Raw genomic sequence first — 15,404 nt, 5'->3', positions numbered from 1 at the left:
GAAATTATTAGATTTTTAAAATAAAAATTATTAGGATTAAATAATTCTTAAAGTTAATAAAAATATGTATTGGCAAGATTACTACTACCCATTATGCATTTATGCAAATATTTTAAGCTCGGTTGGGTTACTTGACAACTCATAAATTTCTAAATAAATTTATGTGTATTTTAAAAAATTTTCCATGCAAGCATTGAAACTTTAATAATGATTACCTTGTTGGGTTTGTATTTATTGAGCTGCTTTGTAAATTAATAATTTGTTAGAACACAATTAAACCTTAAAATGTAACTAGAATCTCCGACAAACTTTTTCTCCTCAAATCCGGAACTGTGCAGCCGTCTTTTGGATAACCCACTGGCAAAAGGATAAGAAGTTTCTCATTTATTGGACGGTTCAGCAAGGATCGCAAGGCAGGACCGCAGTTCAAAGGAGTTGTGACCAGGGAAGAAAGTCCTGCGGCTTGGAGAGCACCCAAAAGGATCCCAGCCGAAATCGAAGTGGATATCTCATTGTAGTAGTGCCTCTTCCGCCTTCCGTCCTCCGAAAATCCATAGATTTGCTTGAAGATCAGGATGAGATACGGGGCATCTGTGAGATACTCCTTGATATGATTGGTTTGCAGTGGTCGAAGATCTGTGACCCACTGTTTATGCATCCGCTGGCTATAGTTGATTAGCTCCTCCTGCTCCACAATTTCTCTGATAGATTGTTTGACTTCCGGTTTTTCTATGACGCAATATGTCCAGGGTTCAGTATGGGCACCACTGGGAGCAGTTCCTGCTGCCCGGATGCAGTCCTCTATTATGGAGAGATCTGGTTTGGGATGGCTTTTGAAGGAGCGAATGCTACGACGTCCTCCCATAAGTTCATAGAAGCGTTCCGCCCCATTTGGATTGAGATTCTGGCCAGGCACGAATGGCACATGGGGTTTCTCCTCCAGAGCAGGCTGCAGTTCATCCTCCAGGTCTTCCAGATCTATCAGATCTTTAATTGTAATAAATGTAAATAAAATCATGGAAGTTGAGGTTTATGCGTAATCATTTTCCCAAAGAAATAATGAAAGAATAAATATAATGAAGAAATAATACTTGTTACTAAAAACGAAAGAAACAATCTAATTAATAACAACAATATAAAAACTAAAAAATGTAATTAAATATTTCTTTAAAGTGTACTGAAATTATGTTGAACCAATTCCTTGAGCTTTACACAATACAATTGTAATTTTCTCCATTTTAAATCGGTTTTCCATAAGAACATTAGTTTTTAAACACAAAATTAGAAATGTTTTCTACTTTTTGTCGGTGTAATAACTTTTATAAATTTATGAAAATAAGCTTACCCTCCTCCTCTTCCTCTCGGTTCTCCAGTGTATATCTCTGGGGCCCTCGACTCCATTTGTAGAACACATTTTTAAGAATCCAAATCAGGCCCAAACCGATGATAAAACTTGGCCAATTTCTTAGCACTTTGGAGTTGCTGATCAGTTCTTCCACCTCCATGGCGCTCCAATGTGCGACTGCTTTTGTGACTGAGAGAAAGTGGTTTTGTTGCTCGAGCTGACTTATCGCTAGATTAAGTCGGTCAGGGTTATTGCTGATAGTGATGTATGGGGTTTTGGTTCCAGTTCAGTTGTGCCGGCAGCAGTAGGGACAGTGACTGCACTTGAGATGGTCGCAGATCCTCGTAATGCCTTTTTCCTGGGTGCTTCTATCCAATTTGTACTGTTGATATTTTTGCGTTAAATTGGTCTCTCCAGAGGTGCGTTTTTTGGGCGGCATTGGTCGGCGTGGATTACCCTGAGCCTTGCCTTTATGATCAACTAACTGTCTCTTGTGAACGTCCCTCAAAATCTCTATGATTCGCCACTTGGCGTCGAAGTATATAAATTCGGGAGCATCGGTTAGTTCGGTTCGTATCATATCGCAAAGCATCTGCACTTGCTGGCTTTTTCCAGATTGATCAGAGGCTTTATTTTCGACTGGGATAGATGGTTCTGGAGAGGATCCCGGGAGATCTACCAGGCATTCGGACACACATCCCGAGTTTTTCGGTTGCCAGGGGCAGGCAACGTGATTTTGAGTAGGTTCAGATCCTGTGTCCTGACTTTTGGGTAAACGAGGAGAGTTTTCCGGTGGAGAGGAACTGAGTTGGGATTTAACATTCGGCTGTGATCCTGTTACCTGACATTGGGGCACACAAGGAGAATTTTTAGGTCGCCAGGGACAGGCAACTGGTTTTTGAGAGGATTCTGAGGTAGGTGCCCGCTTTTCAGTTGCTCCATCTGATTGGCAGGAGCAAATTAGATCGGTGGTTTTCAGATCTCGCTCATTGGCATAATACGAAGATTGGGTGGAAACTTTGGAGATGGATTTGTTTTGGCTGGCATCTTCTTCACTGTAATATATGGCCTTCTGTTCTGATGTAGGAGAAAAAGACACCTTCTGCTGCTGATCCTCCTGCTCGCTGATTTTTTCCTTCTGATCCTCTTGCTCATTTAAACTTTTTTCGTCGATATGCTCCTGATCATTAGGTTTTTCTTTCTTCTGCGCATCCTGTGCCTCCTGTTCTATTTCTTTTTCTTTCTCCGGATCTCCCTGCTCAGTGATCTTCGATTGCTTCTGCAATTCCATATCGCTATTCTGTTTGACAATCTTTCTGCAGCACGATAGGTTTCCAGGAAACGCAGCTAAAGGAAACCCTGTAAAATTGGTTAGGTTATGAGACAAAATCTTTGTGGTGACCATTTGATTTTTCGGATCCGTAGATAAAACTCTTCCGATGGACAGCAAGCTGTTTCCGCTGCCCAGAAGATCTTTCTCAAAATCGATGCAGAGATAAGGCACCAGGAAAAGGAACTCATTGTAGTACCAAATTGAAGGCTTCATAATTTCTCCAGAGTTCCGTCGTGCCCTTTCGATAATGGTGTACTCCCGCTCGAAGGACATTCTTAGCTCCTCGAGACATGATCTCAGTTCAGAGCTCGTGATTCCAGGAAACGACCTCGCCAAGTAATTATAGCAATCCTCATCGGTCTCTTCGTTTCCATAATATGGGTTTTTTTGGTCATACAAGTTGTCATATTTGCAGTACAAGCGGATTAGCCTCCTAATATCGTGTTCCTTTAAGTAGAAGTGGTTACCATTTACCTGATCCTGTTTCTTGGTCTTCTGGAATCGTTTTCCAAACAAAAATGAGAGAAATCCTCTCGATTTTCTGTGTTTCATAGCGGGATTGGGTGTTTTTGGGAAGGTGACTGACTCTGGAGTTGGTCTAATGACTCCTACCTCCTGGCTGTCGATGGAGCTGATCCTGGAGGAGTGGTTCCGCGTTGGCGTCATCGAACAACTCGAAGCGGAACGCTAGAAGGAGCAGCGCCTGGGTTTTAGTGCCGTCCTCCGCGATCTGTCGTTTTAGAAGCGTAACATTGGGATTGGCGTCGTCTTCACCGTGTTGAAGGTTCTTTAGGGGCAATAGCATTATAACTTATCTAAATTTTGTAGCATTATCTGTATTCCTGACTTTTTTTTTTTGATTTTTTGGACTTAAAAATAGTGACAAAAGGCACTGTTGTCAAATTTACGGGTATCCCATTTGTACAAATAAATAAATAGAATTGCGTTTGATTCACGATGAAAGATTAGCTCAGAGTTCAGTATTGATTGTTGATTATTTAATTTCTTCTAATAGACCATTTTTAAAATTGTATATTTAAACATTAAAGTGTGACCTACGTTTTCCAAAATAAAAACTTTGCCCTAAACGATTATTTAAATATTACTCTATTTATTGCAGTTTTTAAAAATACTCAAATATCTTGTCGGAAATAAGGGATTTTAAAAAAGTTGTATTAATAAGAAGCTTTAAAATAAGCTTTCAACGGTTTTAAGCGCGCAGCATGATCAGCTGATTTTCTATGCAGCCATCTTACAACACTATCGCAGAAAGAGAGAGAGCGAGCCTTGGCCTTACAGCGAAGAGCGAACAAGAGACCAAAACAACCAAAATAAGTTACGTGAAATTATAAATAAAAAATAAGGAAATAAACTTTCATCGGCCGACCAGCCAAATACAACAAAGTAGTGCTCCAAAAACTGGCAACACATTTCTGTTTTCGCCTCGTGCCATGTGAGATACATCAAATTTAAATCGGATCGGAAATCAGTGTGTACTGGTGCGCTAATTAGCGGAAGACAGCAATTTATTAAATGCGAAAAAAGCCCCACAATCATAACTTCCATTTCGACACGAAAGCCCAAGTTAAATTGCCGTTCCGTGGAACTGTGCATCAAATGAATGTGCAAAAAGTGCAATAAATCAATGAAGTGGGAGAGCCGCAAGAGGCAGAGAGACGGAAGCAGTTCCCACAACAAAAACAAGGAGAGCAAGACTTAACGGGACACTGACACCCAAAACTTACAGGCACTACGAGATTTTTACGCTAGTTCTAGTTCAACAGCTCCAAAAATGGACGAGGTCTTCAGCCTGCACATGGACAAACTGGACGTTTACGACGGTAAGTATGAGACTTTCGGGAAATTCTACTAAAAAAGTAATGAGATGTTGGGTATTTAGTAGTTCTGATGAATTTTAAGTTTTTTTTTGAGTAATCCGCCTTGCGTGATATGCGTTTAGTAAAATGAATCATTGCAAAACCTTAACAAAAATAAGATAACATAAGACAATTTATGATTCAATAAACAAATGTATTTTAAAAGTAGTAAAGCAAGCTGTAGTTTACTCTGATACTTACTGCTCATAAAAAATTGAATAGGTCATTGAATATATGTACATATGTAGATTCATACAGATAGTTTAGAACTTTATTTTAAGTAACTTTAATGACTTAAACATTTTTGTCCTTGTGTTTTCCAAATTAATTTTAAATTTGTACATTTAACACTTCATGGTAGTGTGGAAAAGAATGAAAATTCTGATCATAGGTCATCCCCTTATGATGATAGAATTCGAGTAATTGTACCGATTTGGTTGAAAAGTTAAAACTAACATGGTAGGTTTCTATTAAATCCAGCTTAAAAGTAGGTAAATATAATGAAGTAAATCAGGAGCAGCTCCTCGTTAGTCATTGTCATCTGGATCCGGGCCAGCGAGAATCTCTTGGATGATGCGGTGTCCGTCCTCCGTTTTTTCGCCCTGAATTATCAGATCCCTTAGTGTGGATATATGTTTTTCACCCTGCTCTATTTGCACTTTTAAGGAGTCGTTTTCCTTTCGTAAATCGTCGATGCGTTTCTTCCTTTCCTCAGCCGATTTCTTGGTCTTCTCGCGAGTGCGCTGTACAGCCTATTCCGAGAATAATAAAAAATCAATATAGTTGCAGCTATTTTTGGGTTTCTTCTGGGGGCCCAGAGCAACATGTTTCCCAATATCTAAAAGAACATTGGGGTGGTCCAAAAAAATGTAATGATCAACATTTAATATGGCAGGTGTGTAACAAATGTACAGGAAAACCAAAAATATTTTTTTTAATGTTAAGGCGTTTCTTAAAAATTTTAAAGTTTTTGTGAAAGTTAATCATATGTCATGTCAGTTAGAATTCATTTTTTTTACCAAAGGCAACAATACGTATGAGTAATATACTTTGAATCAAATGCGCAGAACCCTAAAAGCATTTAATAAACAAACTAATTCTTCTTGTATACACCAAAGCGCGTAGTATAAGCTGGAAGAGTAGAACTTTAAAATGTTCATACAAATTTGGATCGCCCTAATGCACATATCCTCTCTGTTTACAAGACAAAAACTTACCTCATTATTTTTCTTTCTTTTTTCTTGGTACGCTGGATCATCCGACCGCGGACTCAATGGGGATTCGCCATTTTTGCTGGTCGACGCCGCATTTGCAGTTCTCTTCCTGGCTGGCATTCTCTCCGTGATAATTTTGATCTGTATTTAGTTTAAATTCAATTTAAAACTAACAAAATGGAGCAGAAAACAGAGAGACGAAAATGTTGTTGTGAAATTACACGAAAAACAGCTGCTCAACTTCGGACCAGTGTTGGAAAGCGCGCACTGCGCACACTGCCCAGCAAACAAATACATTGCGGTATTATTAAATTAATGGAAAATCTAAATTCAAATTCGGCGAACTATAGCCCTGGAATGTTATTCAACAAATGTCATTAACCCGAAACTTTTTCGTTTGCTCAGACGTTTTTTTTATTATTTATCAACTGTTTATACAATTTATTTGTAAAGACTGATTTCTTGTATGTAGATGTAGTCTAATGCAATAAAATTAAATGAAATGTAATACGTAATAGTCAATAAATGTTTTGAATAAGCAAGAGTTTAAATTATCAAACGTGTTTTCAACATTTCACCCAACAAACAAATTGCACATCATAAAAGTCCACTGACAGCTCTTAACAACACTGTGATTGTGATTTATTTGCGACCGGCTCATTTTTGCATGCAAATCTCAGGAAAATGTCCTCGCCAGCGCCCAAATCACCGGAACTTTCGGATAAAAGCAAGAAATATGACAGACAAATCAGGTCTAAACTATATAATTGATAACGAAAGTTATATTACCTTTACTTGTACCGTTTAGGCTGTGGGGCGAGCATGGACAGACGCTTTTGGAGGCGGCCACAATTTGCTTGGTGAATGTTACGGCCGTGGGCTGCGAAACTACCAAAGGATTGGTTCTTCCCGGTATCGGAGGCTTCACTGTGGCCGATGGCAGCACCGTTAAGGAGGAGGACCTGGGTAACAAGTCGGTAGTGGTCTCCACAACTCTTGAACTCTTATTGTAAACCATCTCCTCTCTTAGTTTCTTTCTGGATCCCAGTTATCTGGGCAAATCTAAAGCCTTGGCTTGTATGCAGCTACTCCAAGAGCTCAATCCCGATGTGAATGGCGACTATGTGGAGGAGAGTGCCGACTATATATTGGCCAACAGGCCCAACTTCTTCGATAGCTTTGATTTGGTCATTGCCTCCAATCTGAATGAGCAAACTCTGCTTCTTTTGGCCGAACGTTTGTGGGAGGTCAACGTGCCATTGATCTACTGCCGATCGCTGGGCATGCTGGGTACAATACGCCTGCAAATTCGGGAGCACTGCATTGTGGAGGCTCATCCGGATAACAGGCAGTTTGATCTGCGTCTGGAACATCCATTTGATGCTCTGCGGGAGCACCTCGAAGGAACAGAGGTGACCAGTAAGGTGCCCTGGCTACTGGTGCTCCATAAATACCTTAATGTCTGGCAGAAACAGCAGACGGATGGGGCTCAAACTCCCCGAAATTACAAAGAGAAGAACCAGTTGAGGGAGGTTATCAGGGAGGAGATGAAGACGGATGAGGAGAACCACGAAGAGGCCATCAAGGCGGTCAATACAGCATTTGGAGCGGGACAGGTTCCCAAAGGTCTTAAAGCGATATTCGAGGACGATGCCTGCGAACAGCTAAACAAGAAGGTTGCCTAAAGTTGCTCACTACTTGCCTATAATGTGATAAATATCTATAATGTATTTGCAGAGCAATGTCTTCTGGATTATGGCAAAGGCCTTAAAGCACTTCGTCACACACGAAAACGACGGCCATCTGCCACTGCCTGGCGTTCTGCCGGATATGACGGCCAATACGGACTCTTACATAGCCCTGCAGCAAGTCTACCGCCAACAGGCGCTGCAAGATGCCGACCAGGTGTACCACAAGTGCCAAGACTACCTCAAGCAACTGGCCCTGCCCGCCGATAGCATCGATGAGAGGAGCGTGCGTCTGATTTGCCGTGAAGCTGCCGGATTGACGGTCATAAGGGGCACTCGCATTGCTGAGGAATACGAAAAGAGCAGTCGCCTGCTGCCACTAGGTGAGAATCCTATGTTTAAATTGTTGAATATCCTTGAGTAGCCTTACTTTTCCTCCCAGTTGAGGACAACGAAATGCAGGGTAACCTCACGGCCTATAACTTTGCGCTGCGTGCCTACGAGCGTTTCCTCAGTGAGTGTGGCAACATTCCCGGCGAGTGCACCGTGGAGCAGGACATCCGACGCCTGAAGAGCATTGCCGCCAAGATGCTAAGCGATCTGGGCATGCATGCCAGTATCAGCGACGATGTGCTGCACGAGATTTGTCGCTACGGCGGAGCAGAACTGCATGCGGTCTCCGCTTTTATAGGTAAGGTTTATATGTAATTTGACTTAAGGCCAATTAGATTTAATCTTTTGCATTCACTTTGCAGGTGGCTGTGCTGCCCAGGAGGTAATAAAGATCATTACCAAACAATACAAGCCTATCGATAATACTTTTATATACAATGCTATAACCACTGAAAGTGTAACTTTGAAGCTATAAACAAATCGTATTTTCATACAATTATAAATATTTGTAAATTCTTTCACACTGAATTCATTCTTTGTCTTTAATCCTAGAAATAAATTAGACAAGAAATAAACAGTTTTATATACAATTCTATTTTTTGACAACTTAAAAATGAAGCAATTGACAAATGCCATTTTGTGTTTAGCTTTTTTTTACTTGGATTTATTAGTTGACACTCTGTATTTTTGGACATAGAATTTTCCGAACATAAAGAGGAAAGGCACCATATAGGCGGCACCAACTGCACTTATCCAGGTTCCGAACTTGCAGCCCTGAATAACCATCTGTAATGCCCAGAGCAGGACAATGGTAAACTGCACCAACTGGAGGGCAGTTAGATAACGCTTCCACCACAAGAACTTCTGGACGCGAGGACCCAGCACACTCAGCGCATAATAGCTATACATAATGACGTGTACAAACGAGTTTATAATGGTTGGCACATAAACTGAAAAAAAAAATACTTTCATCCAAAAACACACGCTTTAAAGAACTGAGACTCACCTGATCCCGTCGGCATCCACTTGATAAATACCCAGCAGAAGATAAACATGGTGCTATGATGGTACACATGCAGGAAGCTAAGCTGCATCCATTTGTGGCGCAGAATAAAAAAGGCCGTGTCGGCGAATTCCAGTATTTTTGAAATATAGAACCACCAAAAAGCCGCTGCCATCTATTTATCATGTTTTTACATCCGTTTCAGTTTCATTCTTATCTTTATGATTTGTATGCACCAACTTACCCGGATTTCATTTGGATTGTAGCTCACACGACACGGCTGACACTTGAAGCTATAGTCGAGGGCTCTTGAAGCTGTGAAGAGCTCCATGCAGATGTGGGCATTCAGGAGGACCATGGCCAAACTGTGGCAGAACAATGGCACTCGCAGCTGCAGCGGCTTATACCTGTTCGTCCGGGTCACCAGCGAGTGTTTGTAATAACTGTCTGGATGGATGGATAACCCCCTGACCTCACCTGGCTATCCACTTGGGTCCGTAGCCCACCATCAGTAAATAGCAGGCCAGCAGGACGGGCACATTCCATGGGGAATCTACCAGGGGCCAATCCTTCGTCCGCTTATCAACCAAATCTGCAAACGGGTACGAATATCTTCCAATTTGTGTATCATTGCCAATGGAGGACATCGAATGTGTGCTCTAAGAACTTCCAGATTAGACTGAACAAGCTAGCCTCCCGAAATTCGGCTTTTATATACGGTTTGGCCATGATCGCTCCGCTGATGCGTTGATATGTACCCGCCCAAATTAAATTAGCTGTCGCTGGAGCATAAACGTTGGGGAAGGTCTAGGTTTTACCTTTAAGATTTTCATTTAGACGTTAATAGGTGCATTTTAATTGATTTTATTTTCTGTGTCAGTTTCGAATTGAATTTAAAATATCTTGTTTTTCATTTGTTAATAAACCACACTCGAAATTAAGTCACACAAAAGTGGAAAACTAAGATATTGTGTGTAGAGGTAAAATAAAGTTATAATGTGAAATAAATATTAAAAAATTATTAGATCATGTCGTATTCTCCGCTCATAAACAAAGGTCAGCATATTATTTTTTGGGTCACTTTTTAATGGCACTTTGTTAATTTTTGCTAATGTCTTTGTCAGTGCAGTTGGTATTTAATTAGTTAACTTACTTTTCGTTACTGCTTCTCAAAAAGTACAATAAAATATTTGTATTCATATAGAATTGAACCAATGACATTCTGGGTTTGGCGCTTAATGAAAACTCAAAGCATAGCAAAACGCTTAACGACCAATCATAACTTCACTATGAGATCGCGAGTTCTTAAGCCTAGCTTGGTTTAAAGGCAAATGTAATATCGCTAAGTAATTCAGTGAGTCAGAGAAACAATAAATATTTTTTTCAAAGGTCGAACTTTATTTTTCATGGAAAAGCATTGCATGTTTTTAGGTATTATGATTAGAAACGTCTGAAGCGGCGCTCACGGACACGGTAGCGTCTATCCTCACGATCGTCATCGGAATCGCGATCTCTGAAGCGCCTACCTTCCCTTTCGCCGCGTCGTCCCCCCCTGCGGACAATGATGATCTCCCTCCCCCCGCGCCTCCTGCGGTGCCACCGGCGACGCCTCTTCTTCGACTCCTCGGTGGTGGTGGTGGTGGTTGTGGATGCGGTTGTGGTTGTGGTTGTGGGGGCGACCGTGGTGGAGGTAGTGGTGGCCGTGGTATCAGTGTCAGAGGTCGTATCAGAGCCAGAGGTCGTATCAGTGTCAGAGGCGGCGGCAGCTGCCTGCGTTGACTGGACAACGAAAGTGGCCAGGACGACCAGGGATAGCGCAATAATCAGACGCATGGTGACTTCTCTTTCAGCTGGGCTTGAGATTCTGATTCTACCAACCACTGGATGGCGTTATTTATAGTTAAGGCATGTAAAGCATCAAAGGCTACTGCCAGATATCGCTTGTTTGCAGACCAAATATGTAAATATGTTCTGCAAAACTTAGTTATAAAAGCTGCTAATGTTCTTTTATTGTTATATCACAAGAATATAATACCATTATGTCTAGCAGACTTCTTTTGTTCTCAAAAATTACGCACTTGCAACCATTTATTAGAGTTGTAGGCTGGCATTTCCATTTTTAAAAAAATCTCTTTTTTTAAGAACTCGTGATGAATATTTCAGCTAATTTTCAATATTTTCAGTTAAATCTATTAATAAATCTTACAAATATTTAAAATAGCTCAAAGTATTCTAATTATATCTACATTTAAGCAAACGCTAAGACTGAATAAACAGTCTAGGCTTTTGTTAAATTTGTTGAGACGTGTAAATATTTGCAAAGTTAACACTCTAACTACACTGTTGTCTTATTAAACAAAAAGAGTTCGAGTCAATATCTGGGAAGTTAAGAAAATACAAGTTCTAAAAAGCTCGTTCTGCGAACAAAGCCCAAAAAATAAAAAAGGCAGCGGGTAGATTCTTGTTCCATACTCGTAGTCTTGTTACTTAAGAGGTTGTATTACGATTTGGGGCAAGTTAAGTTTATGTGAGTATTTGGCTTTCATATATTCGGATGGTTTCTAAAAAATTACATAATTATTTTATAATAATTCACAAATCAAACGGGTGCTCACTGCTTCGCAACCGATAGCGAATCCTTAAAACTATAATAAATCCTAATATATTGGCAAATGACCTTCGCATATATTGAAAGCTTCTAAATACGTATTGTGAGTCACAAGAATTCATAAAAGGAGCGAATTAAAATTACATCATAAGAACAACGAAAATACATTTGAAAATCCACAGCAACTCATAAAAATAGCAATAGCCGAAGGTAGACGCATTTTGAAATGTGATATTTTTAAACCCTCTTAAGGTGTTATAACTTCAGTGAAAAATTTATAAGTTAATCGAAAAATGTATCGGAACATTTTGGGATTAACTTCAATTATTTAAAAACTAGCTTTACAGAAAAGTGTTAAAAAACAACACTAGAAATATGATTTTAAAGTGGCACAAATCGAAATGATTGTGTTTTAATTCTATAAACATCTGGGTTTAAACGTTGGTATGTTTTTTTTGGGTTTGTAGTCTATAAGGTGACAAAGTTTGCTTCGCTGCTTGTGTAATTTTACTTCGTTTATTCTAATTAAAGCATTATTCAAGTATATTAAGAAAGCTTAAGAAATACTCGAGAGAGTCGTGTAGTTATTTTCTACTGAAGTCTCATTCAACAAAAGGGTCATTATCTGGATAGAAAAGAAAACAAATTTTTAAATAGACAAGCGAGCGAGCAAACTTAGGAGTGGGTGGTACAGGAACCTCTAGTTGTTTACTCGTAGTTCTCGATATTGGATTAAAAATCTGAAAATGTTCCACTCCTTGACGCAATAAGATTGCAATGAGCTTGCCGAAGCTAGCTTTCTTTCTTGTTTAACATATAAGATTGAAATGCAAATCCCGACCAACTAAAATGATATGAAAAACCTTCAAATTGGTTATTATGCTATATTGAACTTTCTTTCAATGCTCTTTTTTTGGGAATTTATAAAACAATTGTCTCCGCTTAACCACGACGTCTTCGCTCGTCTGCGCGCCTGCGGATGATTCTCCTGACGACGCGACGTCTTCGCCATGATACAATAACATAAGGTAGTCTCGTCGGCAAATTTTGGAACCCTACTATTAAAACAATGAGTGCGAGTGAAATGACAACTGTTTAGTAAGTGCGAGCAGAGCGACAATAGAATGTGTGGATTAACCCTTAGATGGTTCAGGGGGTTTTTTTTGCCTTTCATAATAAAAGGAGTTTAATTTTTTTTTATAATTTAATTTTTAATAATTTTGAATTTGAAATTAGGCATTGTTTTTGCCTCTGAATACTGAGTCTTTTGTTGAGATTCTTAATTTTAAAATATATTCTAATCTTAAAATAGCAAAGAATGTAAACGAACCTTTAATAATCGCAGCCGAAAATGTTAGTATAAGTTTAGACATAAAAACTTATACTAATATTTTCGGTTGCGATTATTAAAGTTTCTTTTACATTCTTTGTTATTTTAAAAGTATCACAGCGATTCCTCCCACAGCGCTCTTTTTTCCAAACATTTCGGTGCCTTTACGCCATCGACGTGTTTGCGGCACACATTGCAAAATGTCATGTTGCTCAAGGGTTAATTTCCTAAAAAATTCGTCCGCAGACAACCTTTCCCTTCGAAAGACGAACACGCACTGACCAAAACCCGAACGTTTAGACAGCCGACGAGACTACCTTATGTTATTGTATCATGGTCTTCGCCGTCGATGAATCCTCCTGTGGGGGGCTTCAGTGGTGGTGGTGGTAGTCGTGGTAGTCTCAGTTATTGTTGCTGCCGTGTCAGTGTCAGAATCACTGTAATCACTGTCATTGGAACTGTCACTGGAACTGTCGCTTCCTGTAACCGATGAAGAGTCTGAAGAGTCTGAAGAGCCTGAAGTGTCTGAAGAGTCTGAAGCGGCGCTGTCAACGCAGGACACGCAGATGGCCATCAAGACCAAAGTCAGTACAAGCAGGAGCCTCATTTTGAAGGTAGTTCGATGGTGGATACCGAAGGGAGTTGTGTAAAGATCAAATCTTTTACCATTCAATTTATAGCCCTTCTGGTAGAAAAATACACAGGCTAATTGCGTCAAGAGAGTGGAAAATTTTTTGATTTTTAATACAATATCATGAATTCTGAGTCAACAACTAAAGTTTCCTATACCACCATTTATTAGCTAAGTTTGGTAGCTAGCTTGTTTAATTAAAAATTTTTATTTTTGTTCTATCCAGATATTGACTCGAGATAACGGTGCCAGACTGTTTACTAAGCACTCAGTTAAGTAAACAAATAGAGAGTACAATGTATTACACGCATCAACAATTTAAGAAAAGTTCCGTGCCTTTCTTAAGCTTTCTTTATTTTCTTGAATAATGCTTTTCATTTTTAATATGCGTGGTGAAAATTATATGTCCCTTAAGTTCAAACAACGGAGTTTTTTAATAGCCTTGCTTTTAATTTGTATTATTCTTTCCTTAATTTTTAGTAATTTTGTTAAAATCCTTTGATTAAAATTGTAAATTTATATCTACCATCAGTTTACAAATAATTAATTGGACAACGATTTTATTACATTATTGGCACCGTGAAAACACCCTGAATGCACCTATGCACTTACTTTAGGGATCAAATTAGTGCGGAAAAGAATAAAGAATAAGAATATAAAAAATACATATTTTAATAACTAATGATTAGTACTTTTCCAGAAGCAAAATAAATAAAATAAAATTAACCTTATACAGTCCGCTTTATTTGATCTGCAAACAACCCAGCAAAGCCAAAAGAAATGTCACCATGCTCTACATGAGAAATAAAGACCGAACTCAGAAAAACTTATAATTTTTCTTACTTCCCAGTTTAAGCCAGCAACATTACAAAACGTTCTTGAAGGTAAAGATTTCGATTATATGTTTTATAAAATTTTGTACTGGGAATATGGATAAAGTTGGGTCATTTTATTTTCTCCAATACTATCCAAACTAATTTAAATGTCATAGTAAGTACTTTTCCTAGTTAAACCAGACATCTTAAGTCAAATCTTTGCTATTGTTTCGGTTTTAGAATGGGGGCTTATCGATGCCACACTCGTCGGGTTTTTTAAAGACGAGGGCATAGGTGAGCACGGGATGCACATTGCTGTCCTCGGAGGCCGTGGAGAGGAGCGAGTGCGTCGAAGGACTCTCCATGAACAGCATCTCCGCATCAAAATTGCTCCAGCGGCCTCGGCTCAGCTGATCTTTAACGTACTTGAGCTGAGTGTTTATCTAGGGAAATCGGGGGATTTAACTGATCAATAAATCATATATATGTAGGTTAATATTAAAAAAGAAAGAAAATAGTTAGCAACAAAACTAATAATTGCGAAATTTGGTAAATATGATCTTTTACGAGCAACTGTTTTAAGCTGCTTTTTACGTATACTATTTGGTTTTCTTTTATCGATATAGTATGCAACATTTTTTTTTTAGTTTCATTATAAATAGGGCATTATAACAACGTTACCATTGGCACCAGTAAAGGGTTCTCCTTGCAGTTGAACAATTCTGCCACAAACTTTCGGAGATTATCTGGTTTTGGCTTCCCATTGAGAGCCTGGTGCAAGATTACCCGAATTATGGCACGTATCTGGAGGGTGCATATCATAAAGCAATTAACATTACAACATTAGAATAAAAGAAAGGCACCTCTGGATGTTGACACAGATACTCCCAGTTTCCAATGCGAAGCTGTTTTTGGATGCGCTTTATGGAGCCGTAGTGCTTAATGTCCCGCGATTCCCACTTGCCAAGATCCCAGACCTTGTTGAAGTATGGTTTATTTGCTTTCGACATATTTCAGGATTTGGACTTTGCTATTACTGGAATTTAGAAGTAACTTTTCATTATATAATAAGAAATTATAAACAAAGGAAGGTTGTTAAGGTGAAGTAATTTGTATTTTTTTATCTTTAAAATACTTGAGATCAAATTTATTCTCTTAAAGAATATA

General features: G+C 39.1%; 8 protein-coding genes across 9 annotated transcripts; 2 read left to right on the top strand and 6 right to left on the bottom strand.

Moving 5' to 3' along the window:
- Positions 1–211: 211 nt before the first annotated feature.
- Positions 212–1,622, bottom strand: LOC108050447 (iodotyrosine deiodinase 1). 2 transcript variants are annotated; one of them, XM_017132140.1, is made up of 2 exons: positions 1,346–1,622; positions 212–987 (listed from the first exon to the last, which is right to left on the bottom strand). In XM_017132140.1, exons 1-2 carry the CDS (start codon positions 1,503–1,505, stop codon positions 281–283), a joined length of 867 nt encoding a protein of 288 aa, XP_016987629.1. In that variant the 5' UTR covers positions 1,506–1,622; the 3' UTR covers positions 212–280. The 2 variants fall into 2 exon arrangements, with proteins under 2 accessions (XP_016987629.1, XP_016987630.1); XM_017132141.1 differs by having other exon boundaries at positions 212–978.
- Positions 1,511–3,483, bottom strand: LOC108050444. Its single transcript, XM_044457721.1, has 2 exons — positions 3,430–3,483; positions 1,511–3,365 (listed from the first exon to the last, which is right to left on the bottom strand). The coding sequence occupies exons 1-2, from the start codon at positions 3,481–3,483 to the stop codon at positions 1,632–1,634; spliced, it is 1,788 nt and encodes a 595-aa protein (XP_044313656.1). The 3' UTR covers positions 1,511–1,631.
- Positions 3,484–3,950: 467 nt separating this feature from the next.
- Positions 3,951–6,320, top strand: LOC108050450. The gene is made up of 2 exons (XM_017132145.1): positions 3,951–4,519; positions 5,871–6,320. Exons 1-2 carry the CDS (start codon positions 4,471–4,473, stop codon positions 5,918–5,920), a joined length of 99 nt encoding a protein of 32 aa, XP_016987634.1. The 5' UTR covers positions 3,951–4,470; the 3' UTR covers positions 5,921–6,320.
- LOC108050449 (CCAAT/enhancer-binding protein 2) lies at positions 4,801–5,889 on the bottom strand. Its single transcript, XM_017132144.2, has 2 exons — positions 5,773–5,889; positions 4,801–5,307 (listed from the first exon to the last, which is right to left on the bottom strand). Exons 1-2 carry the CDS (start codon positions 5,887–5,889, stop codon positions 5,083–5,085), a joined length of 342 nt encoding a protein of 113 aa, XP_016987633.1. The 3' UTR covers positions 4,801–5,082.
- A 92-nt stretch (positions 6,321–6,412) lies between the features above and the next one.
- LOC108050446 (nedd8-activating enzyme E1 regulatory subunit) lies at positions 6,413–8,445 on the top strand. Its single transcript, XM_017132139.2, has 6 exons — positions 6,413–6,521; positions 6,578–6,742; positions 6,800–7,445; positions 7,507–7,840; positions 7,900–8,148; positions 8,213–8,445. Exons 1-6 carry the CDS (start codon positions 6,454–6,456, stop codon positions 8,323–8,325), a joined length of 1,575 nt encoding a protein of 524 aa, XP_016987628.1. The 5' UTR covers positions 6,413–6,453; the 3' UTR covers positions 8,326–8,445.
- Positions 8,445–9,632, bottom strand: LOC108050448 (elongation of very long chain fatty acids protein 4). Its single transcript, XM_017132142.1, has 4 exons — positions 9,331–9,632; positions 9,098–9,260; positions 8,857–9,028; positions 8,445–8,800 (listed from the first exon to the last, which is right to left on the bottom strand). The coding sequence occupies exons 1-4, from the start codon at positions 9,498–9,500 to the stop codon at positions 8,505–8,507; spliced, it is 801 nt and encodes a 266-aa protein (XP_016987631.1). The 5' UTR covers positions 9,501–9,632; the 3' UTR covers positions 8,445–8,504.
- Positions 9,633–10,230: 598 nt separating this feature from the next.
- Positions 10,231–10,710, bottom strand: LOC108050416 (protein new-glue 2). The gene has a single exon (XM_017132098.2). It carries the CDS (start codon positions 10,684–10,686, stop codon positions 10,294–10,296), a length of 393 nt encoding a protein of 130 aa, XP_016987587.1. The 5' UTR covers positions 10,687–10,710; the 3' UTR covers positions 10,231–10,293.
- A 3,671-nt stretch (positions 10,711–14,381) lies between these two features.
- LOC108050417 lies at positions 14,382–15,285 on the bottom strand. Its single transcript, XM_017132099.2, has 3 exons — positions 15,101–15,285; positions 14,919–15,041; positions 14,382–14,680 (listed from the first exon to the last, which is right to left on the bottom strand). The coding sequence occupies exons 1-3, from the start codon at positions 15,245–15,247 to the stop codon at positions 14,474–14,476; spliced, it is 477 nt and encodes a 158-aa protein (XP_016987588.1). The 5' UTR covers positions 15,248–15,285; the 3' UTR covers positions 14,382–14,473.
- Between the last annotated feature and the right edge of the window lie 119 nt (positions 15,286–15,404).

This window comes from Drosophila rhopaloa, unplaced genomic scaffold, assembly GCF_018152115.1.
Source record: "Drosophila rhopaloa isolate 14029-0021.01 unplaced genomic scaffold, ASM1815211v1 contig_163, whole genome shotgun sequence".
NCBI lineage: Eukaryota > Metazoa > Arthropoda > Insecta > Diptera > Drosophilidae > Drosophila > Drosophila rhopaloa.
The sequence above is the reverse complement of the archived record's forward strand: the minus strand, read 5'-3'. Positions and strand labels throughout refer to the sequence as shown.

Coding starts and splice junctions, on each gene's coding strand:
- LOC108050417 (XM_017132099.2), bottom strand. CDS start 15,247: ATGTCGAAAGCAAATAAACCATACTTCAACAAGGTCTGGGATCTTGGC. Junction 15,042..15,100: donor ATCTGTGTCAACATCCAGAG/GTGCCTTTCTTT, acceptor TGCACCCTCCAG/ATACGTGCCATAATTCGGGT. Junction 14,681..14,918: donor ACCCTTTACTGGTGCCAATG/GTAACGTTGTTA, acceptor CGATTTCCCTAG/ATAAACACTCAGCTCAAGTA.
- LOC108050444 (XM_044457721.1), bottom strand. CDS start 3,483: ATGCTATTGCCCCTAAAGAACCTTCAACACGGTGAAGACGACGCCAAT. Junction 3,366..3,429: donor AAGACGACGCCAATCCCAAT/GTTACGCTTCTA, acceptor TGCTCCTTCTAG/CGTTCCGCTTCGAGTTGTTC.
- LOC108050450 (XM_017132145.1), top strand. CDS start 4,471: ATGGACGAGGTCTTCAGCCTGCACATGGACAAACTGGACGTTTACGAC. Junction 4,520..5,870: donor CAAACTGGACGTTTACGACG/GTAAGTATGAGA, acceptor CCGCATTTGCAG/TTCTCTTCCTGGCTGGCATT.
- LOC108050448 (XM_017132142.1), bottom strand. CDS start 9,500: ATGTCCTCCATTGGCAATGATACACAAATTGGAAGATATTCGTACCCG. Junction 9,029..9,097: donor ACAATCCAAATGAAATCCGG/GTAAGTTGGTGC, acceptor CATGATAAATAG/ATGGCAGCGGCTTTTTGGTG. Junction 8,801..8,856: donor GTGGATGCCGACGGGATCAG/GTGAGTCTCAGT, acceptor TTTTTTTTTCAG/TTTATGTGCCAACCATTATA.
- LOC108050447 (XM_017132140.1), bottom strand. CDS start 1,505: ATGGAGGTGGAAGAACTGATCAGCAACTCCAAAGTGCTAAGAAATTGG. Junction 988..1,345: donor CCGAGAGGAAGAGGAGGAGG/GTAAGCTTATTT, acceptor TTACAATTAAAG/ATCTGATAGATCTGGAAGAC.
- LOC108050446 (XM_017132139.2), top strand. CDS start 6,454: ATGTCCTCGCCAGCGCCCAAATCACCGGAACTTTCGGATAAAAGCAAG. Junction 7,841..7,899: donor CAGTCGCCTGCTGCCACTAG/GTGAGAATCCTA, acceptor TTTTCCTCCCAG/TTGAGGACAACGAAATGCAG. Junction 8,149..8,212: donor TGCGGTCTCCGCTTTTATAG/GTAAGGTTTATA, acceptor TTCACTTTGCAG/GTGGCTGTGCTGCCCAGGAG.
- LOC108050449 (XM_017132144.2), bottom strand. CDS start 5,889: ATGCCAGCCAGGAAGAGAACTGCAAATGCGGCGTCGACCAGCAAAAAT. Junction 5,308..5,772: donor AAAGAAAGAAAAATAATGAG/GTAAGTTTTTGT, acceptor TTCTCGGAATAG/GCTGTACAGCGCACTCGCGA.
- LOC108050416 (XM_017132098.2), bottom strand. CDS start 10,686: ATGCGTCTGATTATTGCGCTATCCCTGGTCGTCCTGGCCACTTTCGTT.